Source organism: Solanum lycopersicum, chromosome 1 (assembly GCF_036512215.1).
Source record: "Solanum lycopersicum chromosome 1, SLM_r2.1".
Classification (NCBI taxonomy): domain Eukaryota; kingdom Viridiplantae; phylum Streptophyta; class Magnoliopsida; order Solanales; family Solanaceae; genus Solanum; species Solanum lycopersicum.
The window spans coordinates 78374817-78396935 of NC_090800.1; the positions used below are offsets into that span (position 1 = coordinate 78374817).

Below are 22119 nucleotides of genomic sequence, written 5' to 3' on the forward strand. Positions count from 1 at the left end.
TCCGTCACATAAACAACTGTCAAGGATGAGTGTTTATACATTTCTTTCAACACTTGGGCACATATTTACACATCCACAATTCAAAAGTAAAAACATGAGCAGAAGCAGTAAACTGAACACCAAGAGAACAAAATTTGCAATTACGCTTGTAACAATGGGATTAAAGTTTTAACGAAATATACCTATAAGAAAAAAGAAATTGGAATTACAATACAACAGCTAAGGGATATTGTCATGTTGAAATTAATCAAAGCTGGGAGTTGCTAAGAAACGTGATCATGCATCTGGTATTTTGGAACAATTTATCTATTTTTTGCCAAACTGCAGATTGAACTTCTAAAAGCTTTCTTGCCTTCTCCTGCAATTTTGACTGACGTCGGACTGTTTCACCATGAATCTGACAAGCACAAATTAAAAGCGATGTTAAGTTCATCATAGTGAAATTTTAAGCAGGACTATCAGAACATTCTTTGAACCTAAACTTGATTATATCTCTCATCAATGACGTGCAGAGAATATATACTAGAGAATGCAGAAATTTACCTTCAAAAACAATCTAACCAGAGCTTGAATATATTCAAAATTGCTTCTGCATGAAATCTCGTGTATAAAGTAATCAAGTAGCAGCTCAATAAAATGCAATTCCTGTCTCTTCTCAGGCTCCTGCTCGTCATCGTCATCTATTATCTGAAGCATTCGCAGCTCCATATCCAATATTGAAGGTGACAAGCTTTTGATATAATTAGTGAATGGTGCAACTGCAAAAGGCAATAAATGTGTCATACCTAGAGTCTGTCCAATAATGAAACGTTAAGAGAAGAAACGGAGCTTACAATTCTCTTTCTCCGCACATGACTTGAGAATTTGCAAGAATTTGGATACTGGAAGATCAGTTTTCTTACTGCTCTCTTCCAATCTGGTATTTTGTGCATTACCCTCCTCATTAGCACCTTCACTTGGTTTAAATAATATCTCACCGGACAGAGATGGAATTGAAGGCAAGAAAAAAGGTGCCTTTTCAGGTTTCTTTGGAGGCTCGATAGGTTTGTTGCGGGCTTTTATTATGTCCAGGTTGATCAAGCTCTGCCATTGACTCTTAGGCAAAAGTGAAAGAGTGACTAGATCTGGAATTTGATGGCTGGAATTTAGAAACTGAGGAGTATCAGAGGACTCCAATGGCTTAAAGATGGTCCTGTTATCACTTTTTTCACCATCTTTTTCAGAAGCAGCAGACGGCATTTTCACACTGACTATTTCTTTTCCACTTCCATATGAAGCAAAGCTGGCTGCTCCAGAGAACATCGCTTGATTGACCCACAGATAAACACCATTTTGATCAACATGCGATGTAGCCAAGATATCCATATTCGGCGATAAAGATAATGCAGTGATAGACAGATCAACTTGTATTGCATCTATCTGTCTAGCTAAAATTACATCCCAGATTCTGAGAGTCCCATCCATACTGGATGTCAAAAGCCATTTCCCATCCTCACTAAAGGAGATGTCAGTAATACGGTCAGAATGACCCTCAAATTTACGAACCAACCTCTGTGCAATAACATCAAATAGACGGATAACTAAGTCATCTGCCACTGTAGCCAAAAGACCATTAGAACGGTGGAACACAATCTTAACTAAGCAACACCCAACCTCCCACTTATATTTTAACTGGCGACGTTTGAAGTCCCAAACTTTTACATCACCATGGTATCCAGCACTTATCATGATGGTGTTTGTTGCATCACAAGCTATGCCAATTACTTCCCCATTGTGAGCAGCACTTTCACCTTCTAACGCATCAACATAATTGCCACGGCTGATTCCTGACTGAAGATTAAACCGCTCAATCCAACCGCTGGCCGTCCCTAGTACAGCAAAGTTTCCACAGGCACTAATAGCGCAAGCCTTGACTGGAGTTGGATTTTTAGGACATGGAGTTAAAATATGCTCGCCAAGAACAAAATTTTGAAGCCTCCATACATAAGCACGCGAGGTGTCCATATGACATGTAACCACATTGCACCAATCACGTTCCCTAATTTCAGCAACATCGAATGCAATAACAGGCTTCAATTTTATCTCCTCCTTTTTCAACTTAAGCTTCTTCGCTCTTTTAGAAACATGTTGCTGGGAAAGTTCTCTACTTTGTTGATCTTGAACAACAGAAAAAAGACGGAATGCTCGATCTTGACCAGCAGATAAGATGTGACGCCCATTTGCATAGAACTTGATACATAGAGGAGGAGCACTATGACCACTTCTAAACCGTAGTAAACGAGGTTCCCCATCACTTGTATCGAAGATCCACATTTTCATTGAATTATCCGCAGATGAACTCATGAGGACAGGCTCATTAGCAAAGAACTGAAGTGAAACTATGGAGGAGTCATGGGCCTCCTTGATGACAGACTGCAGCCTTCTCTTCTCAAGATTCCATATGCTTATAACACCAGATGAACCTCCAGAAGCAAGAAGGGGCTGACCATCAGTGCTGAATGACAAGGCATTAACGGCGCCTCTTGTAGAGTGACTAAATGAAGCTACCTCTTCATCATAGCGAATGTTATGAACGTGAATCTTCCCATCCGCACATCCAACAGCAATAACATCTAGTGCTGGAGATGAAACACAACAAGTAATAGAAGATCCCCATCCCTTGAACTCATATATTTTCTTTTTCGTGCTTATGTTCCAGAGTTGCAAAGCACCTTCTTGACTTCCTAAAACAATCTGTTTACAAGCCACTTAATGAGATTAATCTGTCAAATGAAGCATAGGAAACCAATGAAACTAGCTAAAACTATTACCTTTTTTACGATGCGTGAGTTTTTCATTTTGTTTTGGGGTTTCCAGGGAAGGGGGGGAGGGAGGGTTGTATTAACCATTGTCACAAACCCCATGCTTCAGTTATTGTGTTACTCAAAAGTGAAAAATAGAAAATTCATACCTTATTTAAATAAGTATCTGGATGCATTATGCAGCTAGGGGAGAATTCGTCCTCTAACTTTATGTGTCCGATCGGAGCAAGATTTTTGTCTATACCTTTAAATTGCCATATGAAGATATTGCCTTCAACATCAACACTTAGGACGTGTTCACCAAAAATAAGCAATTGGTTCACCTTAGCACTATGTCCACTCCATGTTGCCACCTGACCAAAGAAAACCGAATCATTTGCACTAAAAAAACATTGAAAGGCTCACTAATTCACACTGAAAATCGACGATGAGCCCAAAAGAATAATCTTAACCAAGATACTTAAAAGGAAAAAATGGGGGGGGGGGGGGGGGCGTTAATAACATATCAAGTAGAAAAAATGACCCAGTAGCAGGTATCATAAGGACCCAAGCCTCGCACCACTTGATCAAAGTTCGACCTTCATCCAAACAAAATGAAGGCAAAGGAGAGGAAGATCAAGAAGGGGGATTATTCAGCGAAAGATCCTATGACATCAGGTGTTTAGCAGAATTCTTTCCGTCATTTTACTTTAGAAACATCCAGATCATCCATCCATCCACCCATAAGTTATGGGAAGTCAAAACGCATCAAAATTAAAACTTTCCAGAGATCATGGTTTGTTTGTGAATGAGAAATTACAGAAGTAACAGTATAGCAATAATGGCCCCAACACAAGGCTAAGTAATCTTCAAAGCATATTAGAAAATTAGAGGGCGTTCTTCAAACTGATACAACAGTAATGTGATCAATCATCAAAAGATTCTTTTATCTCTTCATGAAAGTTTGTTAGAGCCAGGATGCCTTAATGGTTGAGCCCCCTCAACAAAGTAAGTTTTGTGTGTGTGTGTGTGTGGGGGGGGGGGGGTTAAAGCAGGCAAGATCAAGATTTATATGTTTAGAGGAAAAAACAAACCTGATGAGCACGCTTGACAACTGCAATGTCACTCCCATAGGCAGCAAAAGTATATTCACGATAAGAAGCAAGAGCTCGAATCTTCTTTGGCAATTGTGGGCCTTTATTGAAATCCAAATATGAATATTGAGGAAGTGCAAGGAAAAAAATAAGGATGAAATTAAATAACGCCACAAAGAATTAGATACTAGTTTTTCCACCACACAATAGGTTGTACACCACTTAAATTAGGTCTGATGTTTACCAGAAGTCTTTATTCAGGTTTGACACTTGTATTTAAATGTAGGGATAAATGAAGATTCAGAGAAAACTATAATTTTAGTAACCAGTAACTTGCTTTGGAAAGAAAAATGAATTGGTGTTGAAATGAAAAGGATGCAAATAGAGTGGAATGGATATAGAAACCATATATCCAACCCCAACTACTCTGGGATCGAGGCATCGTTGATTTTTAGACAATAATCAGAACATGGAAGTATAGCCAACTAGTACAGGCCACAATCTAGCATTAGAATTAATAGTAAGAAGTAAAATTAAACTGATCACTGTTTCCAGAAGAGTGGAGCCCATGGTTTCTCTTTCTTTATTCGTCCAACAACACATTGTTTCTCTTATTTTACAGAAATGGTCTTCTTACATTATGCCTTTTCCATATATTAATCAACTGAGCTTCCCCTAAGCCTATAACTGCAAAACACTGCAGTGAGTTGGCTACCAGCAGGAACAACCCGCATATCTCCTCCTGAAGACAGCTTTCTGTTAAAACTTGTATCTATTTCAATTCTTTGTATAAAGAACTTGTATCTATTTTTATATCCCTCTGATAAATCTCTTCTCACATTTAAAATCGAACTCAATAAAGAAACCTGAAATGAAAAGTTCAATTCCTACATTATCAACATTAATTCTTACATCCTATAGTTATTGATCAAATACAGTTTGTGGGATGCCAATAAAGGCGTGATACATACGCATCGTTTCTTTTTCAAGAATACTTAGAAGGTAAAACTATTGAATAGAAAAAATGGAACTTTATTAAATAACTAATAAATACAGTGAAGCTATCATGGAATCCCAATAAGAGTATCATGAAAGAAAGAGACTCGAGTGTTTTGTCTTTACGAACTTATGATACCTAGACCCGATTTTATGTTGAGAGTATCAGTTCCTCTGACGGTGATCTCTTCAAGGATGTTTACACTAAATTAGGAATATCTTTGCAGCAACAGCCAGATATATTGCAGCAACTGAGAAGAAACACAATAAGCTCCATCTGTTCTAAAGCCCAGTAATACTAGCCACAGAGAACATGAATAAGAAACTAAATTTGGCATATCAATTTGTCTGGCATTCGATATCTATAGAACATTCATCTATTTATTTCTCAGCTCGGAACCGTTCCTCTACAACAGAAGTATCTTGATAAATTTGGGTGCAGAACGGGATGAGTTCAGTAAGATAATAGTTGTCAGCCTGGTATTCAAACTGAAGGTTGAGACACCAATAGATAGCATCATAGTCCAACTCATTGGTACACATGGTGCAGTATAGAATATTTCTAATAATGCTCAACTACATTTCATAAGTTCATGTGTACAATGTTATATCATCTAACTTTGACTTCTATTGTACCTTCTTGGCTTCTTAGGTTAATAATATATATAACTGTTTTACACTCCCAATAACAATTGAAAACGAACCCATTTCTTCAAAACTCTACGTCCTCGTACTTTGCAGCCTACACTACTGAAAATATTCAAGAGTACATTAATATTTTCAGTCTAAGATCACCCACAGGCAGGAGGTAAAACAAGATAAATACATAGCAATAATTTCAGACAACAGAAATAAGACTCCTAATTTAGAGTTAACAGGTTAAACAAGGGTATGCATGTCGAAGATCCTTCAACATGCAGCAAAAAAAGCTTGGGAAAACTTGAAGAACAGTCGCAGGGGCGGAGCCACATATATTTGAGGGGTGGTCGAAAAATTACACCGGTAATATATTTTTTATGTGTATATATATATATATATTACATATTAACCCGCCTTGGCTTTTATGCAATTTTAATTCTTCATATTATGACATCCCTTAGTCGAAATTCTGGCTCCAATGCATACCCATTTCCAAGTCCATGTAATACAGGATTTCCTTCCCTTCGTTATTCCCCTTTCTCTGTGTACCTTAAGATGCCTATCTATTGCATAAACCAATTACCAGGAAATTTATTCTATTGACTAAATCCAATACCTCACATAACCTACACCTAACAGCAAAGAAACTACGTTCTTTTCTCACTTCAACTACCCCTCACCCAAGGGCCGTGATTTTTAAGTTCTAGCTGAATCAAAACTAGTTCAAAATTTAAAAAAAAATCAAGAATTAAACTGCTGAAATTTGTAAAGAATAATCAATCAACAAATTGCTTACCAACGAGAACCAAACTGAGTTTAGCGCACTGCAGATTCAAAAAAATAAATAAATTAGCCCTAATCGAAATAGAAAAAAAAACTTGAGAATGGTCGAGGGAGTAACACATACGTTGTAAACTTGAAAAGCTTTGCCGACACTGACGGTGACGAAGGTTTCAGTACCAAGTCTCTGTACAGAGAAAGGAACATTGGTTGTAATGTATCCAATTGCTCTAAAAGGCTCGAAAATCCCCATTCCTTTTCTCCACAAAGTTTGAAGCTTTTTGCGCCCAGAAAATTGAAGCGCTGGTAAAGCTTATAGGTTATTCTGCACACAAAAGGGTTTTACAAGTGAAGCTTAAACCCTAATTGGATGCACACGCTCAACTATGTGTATGTGTGTGTTTTTTATTTTATTTTTTGGTTAAATGTTACTCATTCTATAAATCTTTTTATTTTCTTTGTTTTAGGGCCCTGTATTGACTTCTTACGAGTTTTTGATCAAAAATCATTCTTAAAATATGTATCAAATCTAAATTACATTTTAAAGTATTATTTTTCCAATAAAACATCCTTCAAGTATTTTAAAATAAACAATTTTCATTATTTTACTTGAATTTATCAGAAAACTAATCGATATATCCCATAAAATTAAGTTGTTCCTTTCTAATTATTATTCTTGGATATGCCAAGAATATTATCGTGAACTTTTTCGTAATTGAGTTAAGAATTATGCAATATCTTCTAATTTGATCATTTTTCATGTAATTTTAATTAAAAATATTATTAGTTTGAATATATTTTTTCTCAATTGAATATGTTAGAATCGACTTTTTTTGGAGACTTTTGCTTCTAATAATGTAGAATGAAACTCAAATAGGAGACATAATCAATACTTTGGTCATTTCAATATTAAATTGACCCATAAATCTATTAATTTAATTGGTTAAAAAAAGATAAAAATAATTAATTTAATTGGTTAAGAAAAGGTAAAAATAATTAATGTTCAACTTCTTTCCGTTACAAAAAAAGACAAATCATGTAGGCTCACACCTTCCAATCATTTTTAGTTTCAATAAGCAACATCGTCTAAGATTTCTTATATTTTTTAAGAACTACTTGTATAAAGTAATGAAATTACGGATGTAATAACTTTTGTTGATAGTCATTTTAACTACTCATTTTGTATAAGACCTTTAGTTTTTTTTGACAATATCTAATAAAAAGATGAAAAGCTACTTTGTTCCTCAAATAAGTCGAATTCGGGAGCCCCATTAATGAACAGGGGAACGGAACCATAAACTAAGTCGATCAACATTCCTCTTCCGATTCATTGACTATTCTCACCTTCTACCAGTCAAGTTAGTCCGCCACTCTCCTTTACTGGTGAGCTAGTCCTCGTTCTTTATTGATCGAATACGAGATCTCGGTATACGATTATTTAAGGTGTGGGGAGGGAAAGTTTCACATAAGTTTCCCCATTCCCGAGTGACATAAGGGAAAAGCGGTCTTTCACAATTTGATTTGGATCCGGCCAAAGTTGTTCACTTACACATACTTAAAGGATTTTTTTGTTAAAATGATACTTTAAGGAAGTACTTTAAGTTTGGTATAGTTAAAGAATATTTTTTGCTAAAATTGATACTTTAAAGATGTAGTTTAAATTTAAGGTATAGTTGAAGGACATTTTTGCCCAAAACTCAACTTTTTTTCATAAAAATAAAAATTCACAAGTTATAAAAATTATCAAGATCTCTTTAAGTACTATATACTTTTATCAAATGACTAAATTATAGTCCATAAATAAGAATTTAGATATTTTAAAATATCGTATTGATGAATCCTACTCTCTTTGTCTCTAATTACTTGTCTATTTTTAAATTGATATATCTATTACAAAAATAATAATTGGCATAATAAGTTTATCAATTTACTTATATTAATTATGAAGTTGATGAATTAAAAACTTAAGATTTTCAAAAAGTTTATTTTTTTCAAAGTAATTAATTGAGGGTGTAGTAAGTAAAAATATTTTGTTCTTTACTGATTTGACAAAATGAAAAAGTAATCAGGGACAACTAAAAAATGGATAAGTTTACGAATTTACTTATGTTAATCATGAAGTGGATGAATTAAAAACTTAACATTTATAAGAATTTTACTTTTTTTTCAAATTGATTAATTGGGGGTATAATAATTAATAATAATTTGTTCTTTCTGAATTTGTCTAAATGAACAAATAATCAGGGACAACTAAAAAAATGGACAAGTAATTAGAAACAACTAAAAAAATGAAACAAATAACTAGGAACAGAGGGAATATATCTTCGTGTTTCTTTTTATAAATTAAATATTTACAGTTGCTAAATATCAAACACACATAATTTTGTAAAAAATCACTATTTTACAAAACTAGTTACTATTTTTTTAAAATAAAAATTTATTAAACTATACGAACAATCCCGTCAAATTGAGCATGAGTCTTTTGAAAAAATTAAAATGATGAGGCCTTTTTTTACAAAAAGTAAACTTATGAGTTAAGTTTTACAATTTTTAAATAACAGAAATCATGATTTGAAATTTTTAATCATATATATAAATTTTTTAGAGAAGTAAAAATTGAAAATCACAATTCAAATTCACATGTTGCACACCGAAAATCATGACATTAAGGGGTCGTTTCGTAGGAAGTATTAGGAGAAATAATCCAAATATTATGTGTGGTGTTATTTAGTACTATGTTTAGTAGAAATTTTAGGTCTACTATAATCAATTCATGTTTCACACTTTACGGGGTCGTTTGATATAAAGATCAATAATGCACGGATGTTATACACTCTACGGGGTCGTTCGATATAAAGATCAATAATGCAAAAATTAGTAATGTAGAGATTTGTAATACAGAGATTATTATTATCAAGTGTTAGATTAATTGTTTTTTAACTATTTTTGTGTGTGGTTAAAACTCTACAAAAAAAATAATTATATCCCTGAGTTATTATGAGATTTTTCTATTTCACGTAATTGTGTCAAGGTAGATAATTGACGGACAATATTATTTTTATAACATTTTTAAATAACTAGGAGAATAACAACTTTATTGTCATGTTCACTATTTTCTCACTTAAATTATTTGAGAGTAAATAATTGTCATTTTAATAAATTGGAGTTAATATCTCAAAAGGCCAGACAACTATAATAATTTATAGAGAAAACTTATTGAACTTTGTTTTGTATCAATAATTTTATTTTTTTAAAAAAAAAACTCTTTATCATAAAATAATAATAAACAATAGGTATAACAAAATTAATTAAACTATTTTTATAATCAAAACGTTTTATTTTTCTATGCATGCTCTTGTTTTAGTCTACTCGTGTAATGTTTAGGGGGCTTCCATTAAGAGATAATATTTGACTTACGATTGTTCTTAAATTCTCACACAACATTAGCATATTAGTCGGATTATCATATTTTATATTAATAATAAGTAGATTAAGTAGTTGGTAAAATATTAAGTAAAAGTACAAGTATATATCCATCGCTCCATTTTACTTAATTTTTTAATAGTGAAATCGAATTGTATTACTTACTCCGTTTTCAAAAAAGACGATCTAATTTGATTTGAAATGGAGTTTAAGAAAAGAAAGAAGAATTTTTAGTTTTGTGGTTCTAAATTAAAGTTACGTCAAATGTATTAAAATGCATTTTAATCTTGTGTTCTTAAACATGTCGCGTGAAAAATTAAAAATTAAAATATTGTCAAAAAAGAAAAGAATTATTATTTTTTAAACGGAGGGCGGGAGTAACTATTAATCGAAGCTGGTCCCACATAGGAATACAAACCAAGTGGCATTTCCTCATCTTAGAGATATAATACTTCCAATTCTGAACTCTTTCTTATTCACAAAAAGAAAAGAAAAGAAGAAAAATATCTGAGTTTTTCTCTCTTGGATCATCTTCAATGGCTGCACTGACTTCAGCTTCATTGACCCGTGTGCCTTTTTCCATATCTAACCGAAGAAATTACAGACGATTACCTATTATACTTGCATCATCTTCATCAGCTATGCCTTCTCACGAACCATCATCATCGTCGTCGTCGTCCACAGAAATTGGGAGTATATTATCTTCACCAAAAGCGCCCTTTGTTGATTCCTCAAAACCTCCTCAAAATGGATATATTGCAAGTCCCAATGGAAGCCCACTTGTTAAATTTGTTCAGCACACTGAATCAACCATTGAAAGGGTACAAATTTAATTTTGTTCTTCTTTCTTACTACTACTCTTTTTTTTAATGGAATCACCTAGTTTTTTTTTTATATGCACCGGAAAATTTGAACCGGAAAATTTGAACCTGAGACCTTATGATTCTCAATCATTATTACTTGCTACTTATTATTTCGACTATTTGTTTGTTTATTTAATCAGGGGCAGAGCTAGTGTGAAGATATGGATTACATCAATTTAGTAACTTTGGTTCAAACACTCCGTGTTAAGAAATCTATTTAATATGTACTACGAACTATTTAATTTTGAATCAATTTACTTAAACGGGGCTAAAATACTGAATCTGCAAGCTTCAAATTGTAGCAACTTTGTTATAGCGTATTTGAACATCACAAAACATAATAGCTTAAAACAAGATTAAAGAGTTGTATCTGGCTGAACAATTGGATTCAGAACATTAAGAATATAATATGCCCACGGAAGTGTGATTTAAGCAAAGCGAAAACTATTTAGTGCAGTGGAAGAAGTTCTATCAATTGTTTGATAAAAGGTGAGGTTTCAAGTCCATATTCTCAAAACATAGAATCACTACAAGATGTTATCAAGATTTGACATTTAAGGTTCTAATTTCAGTATCAGTTCAATATGACTATGTTTCACATAACTGTTGATCACTGTTTATCTATATTTAAACAGGCAATATTCGACTTCCGTTTTCTGGCACTCCTTGCTGTTGGAGGTTCGTTAGCTGGCTCTTTGCTCTGCTTCCTAAATGTAATTCCTTTATTCAAGTATCCGTTATTTTTAAATTTGTAGTATGAAAATCTATGACTATCATCTATTATATGTGGTTAAATTTTATATCTTTGTGTTTCCTGGTGAAATTTATGATGCAGGACTTCTGTTTGAGGATATAATCAAGGCACAGCCTTGGATACATTTGTGCACTTATTGTTTTATAGACCACATGTGATCTATAGACCGCAAATGTTGATAATTTCAATATGATTTGTAGATGCATTAGGGTGATTTGGCTATGTTAAACTTTTTGCTTCAAACAACTTCAGGAGTTATCTTTTGATTCAATATATGATAAAAATGGCTTGATGAGAACCAGACTAATATCAGTTTATTGTAATTCTGTTATCATACATCATGCATTAATAGAAAACACAGTATTTTGGGAGTCAGTTATTCCTAATCCATTACCGAAGTCTTATTGGAGCTCGTTCTCCTGCATTTCATGATATCGTAATCTATCAGATTATCACTGACTAAAAGCACCATTAATTAAATGATGAAATTACAGATGCAATATACCATTTGTCCTCAATCTGTTTGGAAACTCTATCTAAACTTCTAAAATATCAGTTGATAATCATTCTATAGTTTATTAAGTGCATTTCATCTATATCCTCAGTCAATTGTTTATTTAGGTACATTATTGCTTCTAAAGCCTCTCTCTAGTGTTTTAAGGTGTAAAACATTGATTTAGTCCTCAACTAATGTGCTTCTTACTATCCCTTTTTATACATGACATCATCAAGACAGGAAATAATTCCACTTTTACCTGTAGTATCAATTGTTTATACAGTTAAATTCTCTTTGGTAGGGTTGTGTCTACATTGTTGATGCGTACAAGGTTTATTGGACGAGCTGTGTCAAAGGAATTCACACAGGACAAATGGTTCTACGATTGGTTGAAGCTATAGGTGAGTTTTTGAATATCTTGATTCTTATTAAGATCATCATGCTTGGCATCAGAAATTTGATTTAGACAAGCATCTCAGTGTAGGGGAGACATCTGAAGGTTGCATTTAAATGTAACTTCATGCATCTATCTTTTGATTGCCTCTTTGAAATTATTTGTGCACCACAGTATCCTATTCTGACCCACCTTAGTAGTTTTCCCTAAGGTTGAGTCGTTTGCTGCTAAATTATCTATATTACCTTACTATCACTTTCTAGTGGAAGATTATAAGCAAAATTTATCAGTCGAGAAGAAGCTTAACACTTCATTCTGGTATTTACACCAGAATCTAATATTTATCCAAAATATCACTCAGTCGATGGATAAAAAATCCTTCCCTAATCTTGCTTAAGTGACTTTAACTTTGTTTATTGTACTTCCTCTGGTTGTCTTGTAAATTATGCGGGATGTACTTCTATCTTGGTTGCAATACTGCTGTGGGAGCCATGGCCTAGTTGTATAGAGGTTGTGATCGTGAAAGAGTATTCAGTTGTAGCTCGTATTGAAGTTGCAAAAGTTCCAACTAAAATGTCAATTTACAGGGTGATATAGTACGTCATCGCTTACATCTAAACATCTAATATCTTCTTTTTGCTGTTCTTGAGTTTATTATTCTTGTAATGCAGATGTTTATCTTGCTGGGACTGTGATGTTAATATTTGGGATGGGATTGTATGGATTGTTCATAACTAATGTCTCTCCTGATGTGCATCCAACCGCCGACCGTGCCCTCAAGCAGTCTTCCTTGTTTGGGATGTTTGCTCTGAAGGTAGTACACTCTGGATATTCTTGATTTATGTATACCCTATTTCTTTCTCAATTCCGTTTAACCAATTTTAGCGGTTCTTATACTTCCAGTATATATTGTTTCCTTCTTGATAAACTTCAGTTTAATCTTTCCTGTTTAATTACTGGAGAAAAGGATTTGTAGATGGAAAATTTGATGATTCTCTTTCAAAATGAAAAACTACTTATTTAGGGGAGAGTTTTTTAAGCTGGAATCACACTCATGTCACATGATGTAATGTGGTTCACTTTTTAACCTTTATGTATTAAGAAACATGACTTTTAAGCAACAAAATATTTTTGTATACTTGGCTTTAGATATCAATGGATCTCAAAGTTCTGATTGGAATAGATGCTAATGAACACCTCAGATCATTTTCGTGGCTCTTATGGTAGAGCCAATCAAAACTCTATAAAGTTCACTGTATAATCTAGCCCTTCTAGCAGTCTGCTGAAGATTATGGTATTCACAGAGCTATAATAACTGGTATTAAGGATGTAATCAAACTGCTGAAAGTTGTTGGAATCATAAGAAGCATAGTTACATTCTTTCTTTGATATTTATTCGTTATTACTGTTATGATGCTCTATGTGACCGTTAAAGATTTGACAGTCAAATCTAGTTTGCCAATCCCAGAAATTGGTGTTGTGACATGTAAGGTTATGAATATGAATGCATCTTGCATACATCAACCACGAAACATGTGCAATTGTAGGTATACTGTGTTGTCTGTTAAGTTCTTTTGTTTAAATCGGTTGATGGTGCCATACAGGAGAGGCCAAAATGGATGAAGATCAGTTCTCTGGATGAACTGAAAACCAAAGTAGGACATGTCATTGTCATGATCCTTCTTGTCAAGATGTTCGAGAGGAGTAAGATGGTGACTATAGCCACTGGTACTGATCTGTTGAGCTACTCAGTGTGTATTTTCTTGTCTTCTGCTTCCTTGTATATTCTTCATAATCTGCATAAGTCAGACTAACTGTTCATATGTACCAACCTTGTGTGATTGAGTATTAATACTTAATAGCTCTCCCTCTTAAGTAAGCTCAATAGTCTTCACTAAAAGTTAATGTTCCATCATCAATCCAGTATCTACCTTTCACCATGAGAATGAATATATATAATCAGATATGACATTGAAATTTAGCCGGCGCCAACTTTCACTTCAAAGGGCTGTCAATGGGTTCGACCTTGAAATTTTAATACAAATATCCAGTATATGCATACAATTTGTGATAACACTTCTTTTTTATATGGATTTCCTATTATATATCCCTTTCTTCGTCTGACCACACAATTTTATAATTTTACGCAACTACGACATTACATAAAAAAGAGAAAATGACAAACTTATCAAGAAAAAAATTGACAAACAAAAATGGAAAAAGGGGCCATTTTTTAAATGAATAAATTATATAAAAAAAAAAGGCCATTTTAAAATGAAAAAAGCGTCTGCCGGGAGTCGAACCCGGGTCTATTGCTTGGAAGGCAATTATCCTAACCGTTGGACTACAAACGCTTGTTGTTTGGTAGCATACTCCAATACATACCTGGCCGGTCAAAAAGGGTAAGGGCGCAAATGTTGTTGCGTGGGGATGCAATTCGCGAAGCTGGGGCAAAGAAAGTCATCTGACCCTATCAGATTAGGAATGTGAAGGCCTCTCCTTCGAAAGGAGATCAGGAAAGAAAGAGTCATGCTATTGATCGACGAACCATTTTTTTCTCATTTTGTTTGAAACAAATCAAATAGATAATGAAATGAAAAAAAAAAAGGGAAAGAAGTCAGAAACACAACATATAGGTACTCAATGCCTTGAAACTTGAGAAATATCATATGATGGAATCATGTATATTGGCCATGTAGGTTAATTAGGTTTTTGCATTCATAATTAGGAGTTACACTCAATTTCAGAGACGTATTCAGAATTTCGATTAGATGAGTGACGATTATGAAAAAATATATCTTTAATATAAATTTGATCGATTTGACTTTTAGTTCTTAAAATAAATCATCAAATTTTAAAAATTTTAGGTCCAAATTATATAATACTACTAGTAATAAATTTTAATATACACATCTAATTTAACTATATAAAAAAAATTATAGTGCTAATTTTTTTTTCCAATGTAACACTTGAAAAATTATATTTAAGATGACTATAAGATTTAAATTTCTATTTTCACTTACAGATGTGCACCCAATCATCATTGTATTATTATATGATACTTTGAATATGGATTCACACATTTATATTTAAATATTTTTAAAAAAAATATAACACTACTATATATGATCTAGAGGGGGAGCATGGGTTCACGTGAACCCACACCACCCCTCTGGATACGCTTCTGCTCAAGGTTGTTACATATGTTTTCATAAGGTATCATTTTTTTTAGTACTGTATTATTTTAACAAATAGATCATATAGTTTTTCATTGTTATATGATGCCACACATCAAACATTTTACACTCTGGCTAAGTAGATTTTTCATAGTTTTAGTGGGAGTAGAAAGTAGGAGTAGTATATATTCCTTGTTCTCTTCTTCTTCTTCTTTATTTAGTTAGCTCCAAAAAGAGGAAAAGGTTCTCAGATGATTGATAAACTGTTTGATTATCTTACATAGTTACTGTAGCAATTCAATATTTCTTGTGAACAATGTACAAAAAGATCTTGTCTTTACAGAATATTTTCATGTTATGTACATTTTAAAGTTGTCTAACATACTACTTTCTCTTAATTTTGACAAGGCAGTGCAATTAATCTGTCTAATCCTTTCTCTTGAAAGCTTAAGCACTCTTCCAATCTCTTCAAAAGATTGAGGAGTATCTCCATTGAGGCCAAAGTGCAATTTCAGAATCTTTGCTTCTCTATCACATAACACATTCTGGAGAATCTTCTCTAGGTCTTGCTTCATCATTTGTCTTTTCACATTTTCTTCTGGTGTTGTGTCTTCTGGCCCTGATATGATATTCTGCAACAATCAAAATTTGCCCTTAAGGCGCAAGCTTTTCGTCTGTAATTTTAAGTCAAGCTTGATCAGCATTAGCTTAATAAGAAGCTATTCTTTGTAGGCAAGGCTAATTCAGTTTCCAGCAGCTTATAAGCGAGAAATTCTCATTAGCGATGCTAATATAAGAAAACAATTGCTGAAACAACAAAGATTTGGGACAAACCTGCAATGACATGTAGCCTTGGGTAGTTACTATTTGATCAATGGAAATTGGTGCTCGGTTCCTCTCGATAACTAGTCTAACAGTTGAAACATCCATACCAAGAGCTTCTGCAATCTCATCATAGGAAGGCATTCGTCGAAGCTTTCTACTTAATTCTGTGTTGGCATTGCAAATCTTTGGAACAAGCTCAGATATGCTCCCCTGCATATAACAGACTAACCAATGCATTTCACTTATTACTATCATAATACATGTATCTACTTAACCAGAAAAGTTTATGGAGAAGTTGGCCTCATGGGCTTATTGCAGTAAACTAATTTAGCAATCCTTATGACTTTCATTGTATGATTACGCTGAAAAGTCCATATAGAAAAAGGCCCTGATGTTCAGCTCAAGACTACAACTCGAATTTCATGGCCATTGCAATTTGCACTAGAACCATCAAAAACTTTGACAGTCATCACTATATCACAAAATGCAGAACTTGCACAATGGTGAGTAATGAAGTCCTTATAATGCATTAGCTTACCGGTAATCTAATAACTCTAGACTTGTTTGCTACGGCTCTTGAAATAGCTTGCCTAATCCACCAATAAGCATAAGTAGAAAGCTTATACCCCTTCTTAGGATTGAACTTTTTAGCACCATGAAGTAGACCTATGCTTCCTTCCTGTAATCAGAACAGTGCCAAAGGGGATGCTTACCGTCCAAAGGGAAACAGAATCGCGATGGCGATATAGCTAGATTACATTGAGATGAAATTAGGGACCTGTATTAGATCTTGTAAGCTTAATCCTTTGCCTTGATATGAAGCTGCAACAGATACAACAAGCCCTCTATAGCATTGAATTATCTTCTTTTGTGATTCTTTCGCATTAATCAAGAGCTTATCCAGTCTTCTTGTGCTCATTCCTGCAGCCTTAGCCAGTTGCTTTGAACTCAGGTCAATTTCACTTGTTTCTTCAACCATCTTTCTCAAAATCTCAATTCTTGCTTCTTCCTAGTACAAGAATTAAAACAAATAAAGTGAAGACAACAAAATAAACAAGCGGGAAAACAATAACACCATAAAACCATTTATAAATCTGTTCAAGCGAAGAGGTCTTGTATTTCATTAAAACATCTACTCATTTTATTTCAAATTGTATGAATTACTATCTCAATTATCATCACTATACTCTCTAAAACAATGCAAAGAAGACATACTTACTTTCAATATAAATGAGAGTTTTTGAAGTTCTATCTACATACAATGTAGTAAATAATATTTACACAATTATGTCACTTATACGTTAATTACATCTAAACAGTGATAGAGTCAGAATTTTCACAAAATATAAACAAGCAAACACACAAAAAAGCCAAAGATGATCCAACATCTATTATATATAGATACAAAACAACTTTAATCATAAATGATCGAAAGATTCAAATGAACCCTTTTGACCCAACCTGACTCCGCCCCTGCATCTAATTCTCTTTGATAAACATTATTGTTAACCTACAAACAAAAGTATATTTACAATATCAATTGATGAATACTGGAGTTGTACCTTCAGGTACCAAGAATACTTTGCCTCTTCCTTATGGGTCAAGTAGAAACCTGTTTTTAAGGGTTTCAAATTGAAAATATTATCCTCTTTCTCCATTTCCAAACATTCTGAATAACAACACCTTCTTCTTTTTCTTCTCTTTTTTCTTCTCAATGCTAACTCAATCTTCTCATCAAACATCTCAACTTTATCGCTACTCTCCTCAAAATCGGTATCGAAAACCAACGAACTTCCTTCAATTGTAAAAGCTTCATTAGCTGCTTCGATTGTCAATGCATGAATTGGGTCCAAAAAAGAGCAATTTTTAGGGCAATAGAGAATTGAATAAGCGAAGAAAGGTTGAGTGGATAATTTAGAAGGATAAGGAAAGAGTGAAGCTGGAGAATGGTTTGAACAGGACCATGCAGCCATGGCCATACAAATCTCAACTTAAAAGAGAAAAATGTTTTCTTTTTTCCTTGTCTTCCATTGATGTACATATATTTTGACGCTAATAGATATTTTCAATTTTTTTTTCTCTTTATAAGGTTCGGACAATACTCCTCATCTTAGAAAGTGAGTTAAGCCCAAGATTCAATTTAATATGACATTATAGCAGAGTCTATTGGTAAGTTATGGAGCCTGATTAATATTAGATACTGTCATATATTAATGTTGTCGCGATTCAACCTCCACAGTGAGGATGCCAGGGGTTATAGGCCCAAAATTTAGGTTGTACTATTTATTCATCATTTATTCTCTATAACTAAAAATACTCTGAATTATTAATATATATATACTCATCGCCGTGAAAGTTTACTCACGGGGTGTTATCACGAAATATTGATTTCTCTCTTTCTGTGAAATTAGGTTTTAGGCCTAACTCACACCCCAAAAGCTAGCTCAAAGGGAGGAGGATTGCCCATGCCTTATAAAGAGTCATATAGGTCTTAGGCCTAACTCACACCCCAAAAGCTAGCTCAAAGGGAGGAGGATTGCCCATGCCTTATAAAGAGTTCACCCATCTCATTAATCACCGATGTGAGACTTTTGTCATTCTTTAACACCCCACCTCACGTCCAGTGCTTAGCATCTGGTACGTGGGCAATTTTAATTTTGGGGACCCCAACATCGAGTGAGAAGCTAGCTCAAAGGAAGGATGATTGCTTAAGCCTGTGAAATTAGGTCTTAGGCCTAATTCAGACCCCAAAAACTAGCTCAAACGAAGGAGGATTACCCAAGCCTTATAAAGAGTTCAGCTATCTCATTAATCACCGATGTGGGACTTTTGTCATTCTTTAACACCCCACCTCACGCCCAATGCTTAGCATCTGGTGCGTGGGCAATTTTAATTTTGGGAACCCCAACATCGGGTGAGACGGGCCCTGCTTTGATACCATGTGAAATTAGGTCTTAGGCCTAACTCACACCCCAAAAGCTAGCTCAAAGGGAGGAGGATTGCCCATGCCTTATAAAGAGTCCACCCATCTCATTAATCGTCGATGTGAGACTTTTGTCATTCTTTAACACTTTCTCTCTCATCTCTTTCTCTTGAAAGTTCTTGTGTTCTTCATTCATCAAGTGTGTGTATTCGATCTCAGCATCTATCTCACTCGATATTGGGGCCTCCCAAATCAAAATTATTCACACACTAGATGTTAAGCATTACGCGTGATGTGGGGATTAAAGAATCACAAAAATATTACATCATTGGTTAATAAGATGGTGAACTCTATATAAAATTTTAGGTATTTTTTGAGGGGTGAGTTAGATATAAAACCTAATTTAATTTGAGGGGTGAGTTAAGTATAAAACCTAATTTAACTCTTTCTTACTGAGGTAAGGTGGTTTAATTTTATTTTTTTTCTCTCAGTGGTGCTCATTTATAGGTTAATTTTTTAAATTGAAAATTCTAAATTATATATGTGGATAGTTCATAGTAGTGTAAATACTTTTGATTTCCAATTACTCCAGTATAGCCAAGAATAAAAAAAATTTACTTAAAACTGAATTTAATTAAGTTCCAAGTAAGAATCCAATTAGAATTAGGAAGAGGTACAGTTCTGCCGGCCTTATATATACATTTTGTACTCCTACATTAATTACCTTATTTTACAGCATATATGACTGTCGCAACAAAATTAGTCGTCTTCTTCGCGATTCTCTCTCTGTTTCGTGTTTCCTCTGTTCAAGCTTTGAAAGAATGTCCGTTTAAGTCTCTGTACCAGCGATTTCAGAATTCAATCTCGATGAATCATGTTAATAATAACAATGACACGACGATGCTTGTAACGGGGCCTCGTGATCCTGACTTCTTTGCTCAACATCAATGGATCAAAAATCAAGTTACTATCGAACTGCCGAAAGAGAAACGTACCGGTAATCGTGACTACAGCAACAGGGATTTCTGTGACAAACTCGTTGGAAGCAATTGGAACTTACATTATAGCAAGGCAGGGATTTTACTTGGTAACATTAGTTATTTCAAATTTTGATTCGATTCGATTTTTAATTTTTTAATTGTGAAATATCATATCAGATTAAATTCAATTCAGCTTCATTTTTTTTAAGTTTATTATTTTTAATTAAATTCATTCCGAATAACTCAAGTACAATAGCTAAGTCCAGAACGAGTAAATTTCAATTTTAAAGTAATATAATTGAGCTTACGTAATTTTAAAATCAAAATACCAAAAAATAAATTAATTAATAAAATCAAGTTATGTACCTCTTCACCGTTCCAAATTTCGAAAAGAATTTGTATAAAAGTATAAGAAAGTTAATATATACTTTCTTTGCCACCTAGTAAACAATATTAATTTTTGGAAGTGAAGCTTTTTCTCTCTCTTTTTTCCTTTTTCTTTTCGTCATTTTTATTCACCTTTTTCTTTCTTTTTTTTCCCTCTTTTTTATTAATCCTTTTTTTTGTCATTTTTATTCACCTTTTTCTTTTTCTCTTTTTTATTAATGTGTGAAGGTTCTTTTTTTTTTCCCCTTTCATTCATTTTTATTTATTTATTAGTATTTTTTTATTAATTCTAATTGACTTTTATTCATCATAATTATTTATTTTACTTTTTCTTTCGTCAATGATTAATTTTTTGATATGAATGTTACATGTTTATTTTTTTTAATCAATTAATGAGTATTGAATTATGAATGTGACATAAATATTATTAAGAATATATTTAAATAGTAGTTTTAAAAAAAATATAAGTTTTAACAATAGTGAATATTATTATTAGAGCTTTTTTAATTTGAAGGTTTTTTCGATCTTCACCAACGTTTTTAGTAAGTAGGATGACTAGATTGAACTAAAGTTTATATTCTCTTTGTTATATTTTGTAACAACACATAAAGTCAATATATTAAGTTAACACTATTAGATAGTTTATGAAAACTTAAATTTTAGTATGGAAAATCTTTTTTTCCTTAAAGTTTTAGCAAATACAGCCACTAATTCCTAAAAAGAAATAGACATTGAATTGCTTATTTAGTATCTAAAAGAAAATATCACTAACATGCATGTTTAATTGATTTGTTTATAAAAATCGAAAAAGATAAATAATTCGACTGTATCTTAAAATTAAAGCAACCGACCCACTTTACTTGAACTCTGCCTCTTCACTGTCTATATAACTAGTTATATGTATCCATGTTTTTATTTATTCTCCTTTTAAAAAATGATGACCTTATTTGACTTGAAACTGAGTTTAAAAAAATGATTTTTTAATATTATCCTTATGAATTAAAATTATATTAAATGTACCAAAATATTCTTTAATCTTGTAGTGAGTGAGTAATTGTTTATAAAGTAAATGCATATAGTAGTACCAATGAATATCCAAAGAAAAAAATCAAACCAGGAAAAAAGAGAAAAAATAACTAAAATGAGATTCATTAATAGGTATATTTTACCTAATTACTATTTATAGCTATTGTTTTGGAGCTATATCTATCACTTTAATTTGTTATATTTGTTTGCTCGAATTCGTTGTATATATCGCTCAAATTCATATATTTTTTTAATCAATTTCACTATCGTTGCATTTGTTCATTTAATTTTACTATATTTGTTTATCAATTTTGATATATCTACTAACGCTTCATCCTAACATTTATAATAGAATTTGTAAGAAGTATACTTGTATCATCACCAAAATACCACTCAAATCATATTATGAGCTTGACGAGTTTTATTTAAAGCATATTCAAACTTTCTGCTGACTTAATTATCCTCCTCAACATACGCCCCCCCCTACACACAATCATTGACAATTCATAAAAGTGCACGCTGCCACATGAATTTTTCTTATTTATATGACTTTTTTAGGATTATATATATATTAAAAATAAAA

At 33.0% G+C, this 22119-nt stretch overlaps 3 protein-coding genes and 1 non-coding gene across 7 annotated transcripts; 1 reads left to right on the plus strand and 3 right to left on the minus strand.

The window, feature by feature from the left end:
• Positions 1 to 106: 106 nt before the first annotated feature.
• LOC101254131 (uncharacterized) lies at positions 107 to 6708 on the minus strand. Its single transcript, XM_004229606.5, has 7 exons — positions 6417 to 6708; positions 6306 to 6333; positions 3875 to 3975; positions 2951 to 3154; positions 834 to 2733; positions 544 to 758; positions 107 to 397 (listed from the first exon to the last, which is right to left on the minus strand). The coding sequence occupies exons 1-7, from the start codon at positions 6540 to 6542 to the stop codon at positions 248 to 250; spliced, it is 2724 nt and encodes a 907-aa protein (XP_004229654.2). The 5' UTR covers positions 6543 to 6708; the 3' UTR covers positions 107 to 247.
• Positions 6709 to 10151: 3443 nt separating this feature from the next.
• Positions 10152 to 14098, plus strand: LOC101255031 (uncharacterized). 2 transcript variants are annotated; one of them, XM_010326415.4, is made up of 5 exons: positions 10152 to 10533; positions 11211 to 11288; positions 12127 to 12226; positions 12891 to 13033; positions 13824 to 14098. In XM_010326415.4, the coding sequence occupies exons 1-5, from the start codon at positions 10249 to 10251 to the stop codon at positions 14031 to 14033; spliced, it is 816 nt and encodes a 271-aa protein (XP_010324717.1). In that variant the 5' UTR covers positions 10152 to 10248; the 3' UTR covers positions 14034 to 14098. The 2 variants fall into 2 exon arrangements, with proteins under 2 accessions (XP_010324717.1, XP_069147835.1); XM_069291734.1 differs by having other exon boundaries at positions 10158 to 10533; positions 11211 to 11253.
• A 403-nt stretch (positions 14099 to 14501) lies between these two features.
• On the minus strand, positions 14502 to 14573 carry TRNAG-UCC (transfer RNA glycine (anticodon UCC)). The gene has a single exon. It is a non-coding gene; the product is annotated as a tRNA-Gly (tRNA).
• A 1054-nt stretch (positions 14574 to 15627) lies between these two features.
• On the minus strand, positions 15628 to 18327 carry LOC101266372 (RNA polymerase sigma factor sigD, chloroplastic). 3 transcript variants are annotated; one of them, XM_010326422.4, is made up of 5 exons: positions 17783 to 18327; positions 16999 to 17229; positions 16759 to 16899; positions 16230 to 16430; positions 15628 to 16027 (listed from the first exon to the last, which is right to left on the minus strand). In XM_010326422.4, exons 1-5 carry the CDS (start codon positions 18197 to 18199, stop codon positions 15746 to 15748), a joined length of 1272 nt encoding a protein of 423 aa, XP_010324724.1. In that variant the 5' UTR covers positions 18200 to 18327; the 3' UTR covers positions 15628 to 15745. The 3 variants fall into 3 exon arrangements, with proteins under 3 accessions (XP_010324724.1, XP_010324734.1, XP_010324732.1); XM_010326432.4 differs by having other exon boundaries at positions 15839 to 16014; XM_010326430.4 differs by having other exon boundaries at positions 15886 to 16069.
• Between the last annotated feature and the right edge of the window lie 3792 nt (positions 18328 to 22119).